The 10,679-nt window shown below is 40.8% G+C and overlaps 1 protein-coding gene across 4 annotated transcripts in view; it reads left to right on the plus strand.

The window, feature by feature from the left end:
• Positions 1-10,308, plus strand: part of LOC111855416 (major histocompatibility complex class I-related gene protein-like) — a 42,188-nt gene extending 31,880 nt beyond the window's left edge. The window contains exons 1-5 of one of the 4 annotated variants that reach the window (XM_023834406.2): positions 2,874-4,118; positions 4,510-4,758; positions 7,356-7,622; positions 9,537-9,815; positions 10,150-10,308. In XM_023834406.2, coding sequence (XP_023690174.2) covers positions 4,713-4,758; positions 7,356-7,622; positions 9,537-9,815; positions 10,150-10,271 — 714 coding nt within the window. In that variant the 5' untranslated portion in view covers positions 2,874-4,118; positions 4,510-4,712 and the 3' untranslated portion in view covers positions 10,272-10,308. Of the gene's footprint in view, positions 1-2,873; positions 4,759-7,355; positions 7,623-9,536; positions 9,816-10,149 lie in introns of those variants that run through there. The other 3 variants (XM_023834405.2, XM_072707508.1, XM_072707507.1) reach the window with 3 other exon arrangements.
• The last annotated feature ends 371 nt before the right edge of the window (positions 10,309-10,679 follow it).

A 10,679-nucleotide genomic window follows, 5' to 3' on the forward strand; every position in this document is an offset into this window, starting at 1 on the left:
AACCATACAAAACATTTTACAGCAATCTTTCTTATAATGAGATCTTATGGTTCTTATCAGCTTGAATCAAACTGGCATGGACTTAAGTGGAAGAACTAAAGATTATATCTTTCATGGAAACCAAGATAGTGTGTTTATGTCAGGTATTTTCCCACCTTTAACGTGATATTGTAACCAACAAAATTCAGGTGAAAAACAAATTGAAAGTTGAATGAATTTATAGTGACTATGCTCCTCGAATTGCTCCTGAACTTTCAGACATGTGCTGTGAGACTTATTGTTGAATACTGCCACCTACTGTGTACAATTGTGTGCAAATTTCATGACAGAATTTAGGGTTTAGCTGAGTGAAATGGTAAAAAAAAAGTGTGAAGTGTCACTGACGTTCACAAACAAAAACAAAACAAAAAGCACTTGATTATCAGTGTGCACAATGAATAGATAATCAGAAACGAAGTCGATTTCCTCTCTTCACCATCAACAGAAATAATGATAGACAGTTTTTGTTATTCACTATACTTAAATGTGTATGTGGATGTGTGAGTGAATGGTGTGTGAGTGTGCCCTGTGATGGGTTGGTGCCCCTCCTGGATTGTTCCCTGCCTTGTGCCCTGTGATGGGTTGGTGCCCCATCCTGGGTTGTTCCCTGCCTTGCGCCCGTAGCCTCTGGGATCGGCTCTGGACCCCCTGCTACCCTAAATAGGACAAGAGGTTGTCCCAAAACTCCCAAACTGCCAAACCTGCATTCTGCTTAGTCCGCCAGTACCTGTCAGCTTCTTCAGAAGTCCTGCAAGCTAACAAATCTCGAAAGGCCCCCTTTACTGCTAGTGTCCACCACCGGGTTCATTCTAACTGTGCAATAAAAATAAAAGCTTTTGACTCAGGCTCAATTTGTCAAACTATGCAGAGTAATTGTATGGGTGATGAACTAGACCTGATCAAATATTGTGAGAGACTGCCCCAAAAGTAAAGTAATGCTGCATAATCACAGCAAAAATCACAGTTTTGACACTTGATCCTGTTAAAACTATAACTCACAAAGTATTTGATTGTTCTTTTTCAAACCTTGCAGAGAAATTGTATGGGTGTTGAAATGGAGCTGATTAGATTTTGAAGCAGATTGCCCCAAAATTGACACTATGCTACTTAGTAGCAGCAAAGGAAACCAGGCGACATTTGTCCTTGTGAATGTAATAAGTCAAAATGTATTCCATGGATCTAATTACTACTTAATGAAAACATGAAGATCTACACTTAGTTTTATTTTCAGAAAAATTTCCCCAAAAATGAAACAGCAGCACTGTCTGACAGCAAAAGAAAGAAACGGCAGCTGTAGAAGACACTTGATGTTGACAGTAAGTATTTTTTCATATCATTTTCAATCTGCAGACACATTGTAGAGATGATAAAGTGGAGGTGATCAAATTTTAAGACAGAGTGCCCTAAAACTGAAACAGTGTTGCATAGTTATAGCAAAAAATGTTTGTGAGTCCTTGAGAATTTTCTATATTTCTGCTAAATATGACCTAAAACATTATCAAAAGTCCTTTAACTGGATAAAAAGAAGCCAATTAAACTAATGACAAGAAATATTATACTTATACTGCTTCATTTAAAATGACCCAATGCTACATACATGTGTGTAGAAAACGTATGTGAACCTCTGCTGCACCAACCCTAACTAAACCTTTCTGGTAGCTGTTGATCAGTCCTGCACATTGGCTTGGAGCAATCGGAGCCCACTGCACTTTACAGAACAGCGTCAGCTCAGGGGCATTGGTGGGCCTCCTCACACGAACATAAATCCTCACATGCTTCAGCTCCCTCCACAGCTCTTCTATAGGATTAAGGTCAGGACTTATTCTTGGCCATTCTTCTGCTTTTCAGCCGGAAAAGGGTGGAGTGCTCTCTCCGGGTCGGGGAGGGCGTCCTCCCCCAAGTGGAGGAGTTTAAGTATCTCGGGGTCTTGTTCACGAGTGAGGGAAGGATGGAACGGGAGATCGACAGGCGGATCGGTGCGGCGTCAGCAGTGATGCGGGCGCTGCATCGGTCTGTCGTGGTGAAGAAGGAGCTGAGCCAAAAGGCAAAGCTCTCGATTTACCAGTCGATCTACGTTCCTACCCTCACCTATGGTCACGAGCTGTGGGTAGTGACCGAAAGAACGAGATCGCGAATGCAAGCAGCTGAAATGGGTTTCCTCCACAGGGTGGCTGGGGTGAGGAGTTTGGTCATTCGGGAGGGACTCAGAGTAGAGCCGCTGCTCCTCCGCATTGAGAGGAGCCAGATGAGGTGGCTCGGGCATCTGGTCAGGATGCCTCCTGGACGCCTCCCTGGTGAGGTGTTCCGGGCATGTCCCACTGGGAGGAGGCCCCGGGGAAGACCCAGGACACGCTGGAGGGACTATGTCTCTCGGCTGGCCTGGGAACGCCTCGGGATTCCCCCAGAGGAGCTGGAGGAAGTGGCTGGGAAAAGGAATGTCTGGGTTTCCCTGCTTAGACTGCTGCCCCTGCGACCCGACCCGGAAAAGTGGTAGAAGGTGGATGGATGGATGTTCTGCTTTAACCATTATTTGTAGAACGGGTTGAGTAATGGAGGGTGATTGTCCTGCTGCATAATCCACTTTCTCTTGCACTTCAGTTCAGGGATGGATATCCTGAGATTTTCCTGTAGAATTTGCTGATGCCATTCAGAATTCATAGTCCTACCAGTCATGGCAAGTCATGCTGGTCCAGAGGCAGCAAAGCAGTCCAAAATCATGATGCTACCATTGCCATGTTTCACAGATGAGATACGGTTCTTATTAGGGATGCGCATCTCCATCCCTGAGGCCGATGTGATACACATCTCGATGCATTGCCAATGATCTGATACATTAAAGATACAGTACATATGAAGCAACTACAAATGCAATGCAATGTGATTCACTCCCATTGTGAGGCAGTGCGATTTGACACGACTTGATTCAACACAATGCAATTTAACATGATACGATGCGATGAAAAATGTGATGCAATTCAATATGACTTGGATGCAGAAAGAGAAGGGGAGTCAATCTAAGCAAGAAATTATTGGTTGAAAATTTTTTGTTATATTTCTGCATGATAAAGGCACAGGGGCTCTTTTCATAACTATATGTTTACTGATGCAAAGATAATAGAAACAATGAATCCAGAGTTTATCCCAAATTGTATCCGGTTCACACCATAATGGTCATAGAAGTGTTATGAAGGCAGTACCCCCCAGTTATGGAGGGGTAATTCACACTCTGCTGACAAGTACACCTTGCTGCAGCCTGTGGGATGGGGGGGCAAGATGTGGGCTGAGCGAGATGTTAATCAGTTACCATACAGTATATGAGTGCAATGACCTTAATGATACCACAGCTGGGTCAGGGGATCATATCACAAGTTTTTAAGATTATTTTCATTTTCATTTTTTGCCCATTCGACAATGTCCCAGTTGAGGATATTTATCACCAGTTTTTTTCTGGTACCTGTTTCTGCAGGTAAATTTACAATTTTATTATGTGCAGTAGTGTCTTTACAGAGTTTTTTTTCCAGTGACGAGGTAGGATGGTGATTTAAGTAAGTTTACTCGAGGAAGGTGTTCGTAAGGCATGATGGCTAGTTGGTGAGCACTGTTGTCGAATGCCGTGAGTTTGATTCCTGTTCCAGCTTTGGAGTTTGCATATTGTTAAACTTTCAGGCCGAGTTGTGAGATGCCTTCTCTCGCACGATTAAAGTTCCCATTGCTTGCCGAGCCAAACATTCCGAAGCCCGTGTTTAATTTTACCGTTATTAATGAGTTACTTTCCTGATCGATATACACCATATAGGAAGAAGACTTGCAATTTTCCAATGATTGTTTTGTTGTCGTGTTTTTTTTTACTTTCATTTTAATTCCTTTCACTTCCGGCAGTTGCGCAGTTGAAAAGAATGTTTACCATGAATTTTATAATTTTCTGTCATCTATTGCTATAGATAAGTGAAAATACATCCGTCAGTCCACCTTACAAACTGCTTATAGTGAACATGATCGCGACTGGAAAAGGGACGGTGGGATCAAATCTTAAAATAATGATACAACAAATGTGGGCTGTAACAGCTTAGCTTTCTGCCGTAAGTCTGGTCATATGAAGGGGCGAGTTGTTTTTTATATACAGTATAGAGAGAGTTTTTTCTGTTATACTACAGGCTACAGTGGTGGTTTAAGTAAATGTACCCGATGGTAAGGAAGTGCGGGATCTGAAAAGCTGTAGACAACAAGACATGCGATTTAGACATGACATTTCTGTTAGATGTACAAGTTTTGCTTATTCTGCAATTTTAGGTGATATGAAGGATTATGTGATTTGATCGATGCTGTGGGTGAATCCTACTAAAACGTGTGGCGTTTGCGGATCTTTTACATAGAGTTTCTCGGTTTCTGTTGACGTTTTAGTTCAGCCAGTCACTTGATTAATTTTTCCAGCAGCAATAAATAATCGGGCTCCTCTTTTCCCCGCCCCAGGTACTCACTCTTTATGGTATTACATAACACTTACTACAAGTGGAACTGAGTCTTCAGAGTTTTATATTGTCGGCAAAGTAGATGATATACCTATTGAAACCTTCAGATCTGAAGATGAGTGTCCTCAGTACTGGAAACTAAGCAGTGATACCCAGGATTTTGTCAACTTTAGGAAACATCTTATATTGGGTGTTAAGAAAAACATGAATAATCACATTCGGAGGATAATGCCACACTTTAACCATACCGGTGAGTAGGACAAATGTAATTTGTCTTCTCTTTAATGGCAATGTGTTTCTTAGGTGATGATCTCCCCTTGATTGTTTTTTCTAAATTTACACAGTTGTTATTTAACTTTTCATAACTTTATACTGAATTCTGTGACCGTCGTAATGTGTGACTCCAGAGGGCGCTGTTTCACACGTTACCGGGAACGAACATTCAAGTGCACCAGCCCTCTGCCCATTTAACGTACCGTGTCTATCTAACTTTACCATAAATTTAATAAACATACTAGTTGTATAACAGACCATAGTTGGTCATAGAAGGTTCCTATTCAAGTGCACCAGCCCTCTGCCCATTTAACGTACCGTGTCTATCTAACTTTACCATAAATTTAATAAACATACTAGTTGTATAACAGACCATAGTGTGAAATAGCTTTATTGCCGCTACCACTTTATAAACTTAAAATCATTTCTCACAACAAGAGAGAATCCCCCACTTATGTGTAGGACACAGGGAGAATTTTAGATTTACTGTGACAATGCAATAACAAAAAAACTGCGGAAATGCAATAGCATGACAGCCATTGCCTTTCTAGTGGAACCCGCTTCCCTCCTTCTCACGACAAATGCTATTCACATGTCTAATTACAACATTTTGTTTTTCTGAGAACTTATTTTGCAATCTTGAGAAAAGATATTTAGATATGTTGAGAACACAAGAAAAGTAAACTGTGATCTTAACATAAGACAATGATGCATGTCCTCTATGCAGTTATACAGTATAACCCACAATAGGGTTATACTATATATATTTATATACTATGGAGTGGATCTGTTCTGTTTACTTCACATGTATGCATACTGTTTAAAACCATATACCACACAAACAATTCAACTGGGTAATGCTCTAGATAGGTGAGCACAAATATTTAGTAATGGTAATAACTTTTAGTAACAGTAATAACTCAGTTACTAACTTACTATTGAAGTATGAATCATGAACACGTATGAGATAAATGATGCATCACCATTCATTAATGATAAACAAACATAAGATCATTATTTCACTTGTTATTCATGACTTCCTTCAGTATTTCCTTAGTAACTCCTTCAGTAGTTCCTTAGTAACTCCTTCAGTAGTTCCTTAGTAACTCCTTCAGTAGTTCACAAAGGTATATAGAATTAGATATAGTAACAAATATAGTAACTGCTTGAGATAAAAGATGCATCACGATTCATTAATAAACAGCAACATGAGATAAGTATCTAACTATGAGTTTTTGGTTAATTAATACATAATAGCATAATAATATATTATTTGTGCCCCATCAAGTAAAGTGTTAATTAAAAATAACATGTAGCCTCAGCTCCATCCACACTATCTGCTCAGCTTCAATGAGCGTGACGTCACTGGTCCTGGCCACATACTGTATGTGTGCTGTCTGGGTGTGACAAACAGGCTGCTGCTCTGAACAACAAATGAATATAAGGAACAAACAAATAGGGTCCAGAGGTTAAAATCGGAACTGACGTGCCCAGTACTGCAGTAAGATTGAGGTGTAATTGTCTGTGGCAGATGTGGTGATTCCTGCATCTCAGAAACTGCCACCCTTCTGCAATAAACAAAATATCAATAATAATAAGCTGGTCAATCTGGTTTCCCCCCACAGTCCTAAAACATGCAAAGATGAAGTTGGAGTTACCAAGTTGTCCGTAGGTGTGAACGTGTTTGTGTGAATGGTGTGTGAGTGAATGAGGTGTGAATGAATGAGGTGTGAATGGTGTGTGAGTGAATGAGGTGTGAATGGTGTATGAGTGAATGAGGTGTGAATGGTGTGTGAGTGAATGAGGTGTGAATGGTGTGTGAGTGAATGAGGTGTGAATGGTGTGTGAGTGAATGAGGTGTGAATGGTGTGTGAGTGAATGAGGTGTGAATGGTGTATGAGTGAATGGTGTGTGAATGTGCCCTGCAATGGGTTGGCAGCCCATCCTGGGTTGTTCCCTAACTTGTGCCCATAGTTTCCAAGATAGACTCCAGACCCCTGTGCCCTTGAATAGGAAAAGTGGGTGCAGGAAATGGACGAATAATAATCTGGTCAGAGGCAGTTCAATGGGTATATAAATCTTACCCACCCAGTAACGAGAGAGGTCAGAAGAAAATGCCCAGAATGTTTAAAAAAAAGCAGGATTTCCAGTGGTTATGCATGCAGGCATCTCTGAAGACACAAGTCATTGAACCTTATAGTGATCCAGGGGACAAAATGGGGTCCTTCCTCATACCAGGTAGACGTGCTTGATAATTTGGTCACATCATCTATTGTAGTCAGTACCTGATGTGGTGCACATCACCACTAACACCCCCTGTCTGAGGTAAAGTCAGCACCCCCTCAGAAGCTGGTGTCCTAACTAGCTACCTAAGTCACCAAAAGGACCGACCAGCCATGATTATAATAGAGGATTTTATCCCAGCCTACTGGTACAAGTCCATGTACTTCACTACAGTGCAAACATTGGTACATACTGGGTAACTGGTTTATAATGGGGTTGGAAGTGAGATTTTTTTTATTTTTATTGTGAAATGAAATGCTTAGTTAAATGGGATTTTATGTATCATGTCAGGATTTCACACCCTCCAGAGACTGGCAGGCTGTGAACTGGATGACGATGAAACAGGAAGAGTTGGAGTTTGGGAGGCTTATGACGGACAACAGTTTCTGGACACGGCTGAGGGCTCTGGGTCCTGGAATCTGCCCACAAATCAGAGCAAAATTGAAAAGTTCTCCAGTGACTTAATGTCTGCAATTACCGTAACATTGCGAGCTCAAGAATGCTTTCATTTCTTGAAGATGTATGTCACAGAGGGGAAGAACATCCTAAACAGACGACGTAAGTGTCCTCCTCAAGTAAATCTGACTATTTGCAGATGGACATTTTGACAGTGGTGTAGCAAGTTATCTGTAACACTAAAGTCTTAATTCGTCCTCGTTTGTATTTGTTAGTGTAGGTACTTGTGCTGTGTTGTCGCGTGCGCCTTTAACTGTGGCTGTACTCGGTTCTTGCCTGATCCTTGCGTGTCTTAGACTTCCTGTGTGTCCATCCTACAGTAAGTGTAACTTCCCATGTTATCCTGTCATTCATTGTCTCTGAGATATTGGTGCTTGTTCTGCAGTCCTTTTCAGGACTAACATAGAGTAATTTTGTGTCAATCCGTCTCTCATTGTCTCTGAGACATTGGTGCTTGTTCTGCAGTCCTTTTCAGGACTAACATAGAGTAATTTTGTGTCAATCCGTCTCTCATTGTCTCTTAGATATTGGTGCTTGTTCTGCAGTCCTTTTCAGGACTAACATAGAGTAATTTTGTGTCAATCCGTCTCTCATTGTCTCTGTTTGCTATATACAGTCTGCCTGGCACCCGAATACAGAGTGCAAAAAAGTGAGAACAATTTAATAAAACGTGCCCATGATTTAACTAAAATGAGTGACTTAACTAAAACGTGGGAACAAATTACTAAAACACACTATTTAACTAAATCGAGTAAAAAAATATTTTGGTAAAGCGCCCTAGCTCTCGATATTCCACATAAGTGCATCTTGCTATTATGATTCCTTGCAATGCAAGGTGAATGTGTTTGTACGTCACTCCAACCTAGGATTGCCACTTAAATTCTGAAGAAATTTGAAAATCGAGTATGGGGAGCAGGGGGCACAATGAAATGTGGTGGGGGGTTCAAATCATGAATACAGTAGAACCCTGGAACTCGAACGTCGAAAGGGTTTTTTTGACTTGTACCTTGACCGAAATCTTGGAGCCCTACTGATCCTGCTAAAACTTGTATGGGTCGGTACCAGACCATGTGATCAGAGCAGAGCAGTTAGAATTTCCGCTCATCACAGTCACTCCGGTCAATTTTCAACGTGCTCGGTCACCACTTGCTCCAAAAAAGTAAACAGTCTGCATTGTATTTTAATTTTAGCTTAAACTGTAGCCTAGCTAACGGAGCAGCCAAATCCACATTCAAACGTAAACGATTTCTTTCAAGATGTAAGCGGGTGACGCTCAAGTTTTTTTCCCCAAATATGCCTGGATCAACCAGCCCTTTCTTGCTTAAACGTATCTGAGAAAGCATGCATGTATTTACGAATAAACAAGAATGCGTGCGTATGAGTCGGTGTACCACTAACGCTCCTGCAGAGAACATCACTGAATTGTGCTGTGAATATTCTCGTGTTTTTCCACCATGGGACCTAAGAAGGTTAGTAATACCAGCAAACCAAAAGGAGAGCTGTGAGAACCATGATAGAGCTTGGAAAGGAATTAATTGTATGCCATTAGCTCTCCACAGTACAGGTAAAGTGCAGTTAAATTTTCATTTTTTTCACGAGGGAACAAATTAATACATAAAACATGGCCATGATTTTATGATGTCCCGCCCGTCAAGTCCGCCTGCCCTTCACGTCCCCTCCCCGATGTGGCCCCGATGAGCCACGATAGTTGCTTTTTGTTAAAGTACCTGTTTGTCTCGTAATCTCCAGTCCGGTCATTAACATCTACCTTCCTGTAGCGTGTTTCCTTCTCAGTGCAAGTATTTCCGTTTGGACTCCCCCCTCCACCATGCTGTGACAGATTTAACCAAAACGAGGGAAGAAATTATTAAAACGTGCCCATGATTTTGTACATTGTGAGAACAAATTAGTAAAACGTGGCTACAATATATATATGATTTTTATCTTTATGTCATGAGCGGGGCCCCACAATAATAATGTTAACTAAATGAAAATAAATTTCCTGTTTCCATGTAGAGAAGCCAAAGACACGAATTCTGTTTAAAGACAGTGACACTGGAAAGACGGTGACATGCTTGGCTACTGGCTTCTACCCAAGACACATCAACATGACTCTGCTGAGAGACGGACAGCCTGTACCACTGGAGCAGCTGGAAGGGGGGGATGTGCTTCCCAACGGGGATGGGACATACCAACAGAGAAAGAGTCTGACTGTCAGTCCTGAAGAAGAGAGGAAAAACTACACATGTATTGTGGAACATGTCAGTTTGGACAACAAAATGGACATAATCTGGGGTAAGAATGTAGATGATATTTAAAATCCTTTCAGTTGAATATATTAATATGCATAGCAACAAAATACTGGGCTTTTTAACCAGAAAAGTGACACAACCTACCTTTAAAACCTTATTTAAATGCCTTTCATTCATTTAATTTCAAAGCAATCAGTAACATTGTGGCTGAAAGGCAACATTTAAATACACTATATATAAAGACTACAACTGGTGGATTTATTTATAACAGTATAGGGATGAGTCTGTATATTTATTTGTATGAATTTGCTTAATAGAGTATAATTAAAACTATACAATGTACTAAAGATCAAGGTTTTGTTTTTTCTTTTGTGTAGTTGACATTCACCCTGGGGAGACATGGTACAAGATCTTTATTGGAGCTGTGATTGGGACTGGATTTTTGATGGTTATTGTAGTAGTGATAAAAATATGGAGAAACCACCAGGATACCTTGTGAAGTGATTCTGATATGCAAAAGTAAGTATCTTAAAGACTCATTAATTTAACGATTGATTTGTTGCCTAAACTGTCATGTTTATATGTTGACATATTATTATATTTTATCTTTCAGATGCTGAAAAACCTGATCAAAATGTAGGAAAAACAAAAATGTTTAACACCTTACTGTTATTTTATTAAAACATGATCGAATTGCCCAGTTATTGGTTAAACCCGTTCACATGGGGACCGATAAGCCAGTAACCCCGCTTCGTAGTACAGGCCCCAGGTCATCTGATGCAGCACTCCATCACTCTCCTTCTTGGTCAGATAGCCCTTACATAGCTTCTGATGCAGCACTCCATCACTCTCCTTCTTGGTCAGATAGCCCTTACATAGCTTCTGATGCAGCACTCCATCACTCTCC

Source organism: Paramormyrops kingsleyae, chromosome 25, assembly GCF_048594095.1.
Source record: "Paramormyrops kingsleyae isolate MSU_618 chromosome 25, PKINGS_0.4, whole genome shotgun sequence".
Classification (NCBI taxonomy): domain Eukaryota; kingdom Metazoa; phylum Chordata; class Actinopteri; order Osteoglossiformes; family Mormyridae; genus Paramormyrops; species Paramormyrops kingsleyae.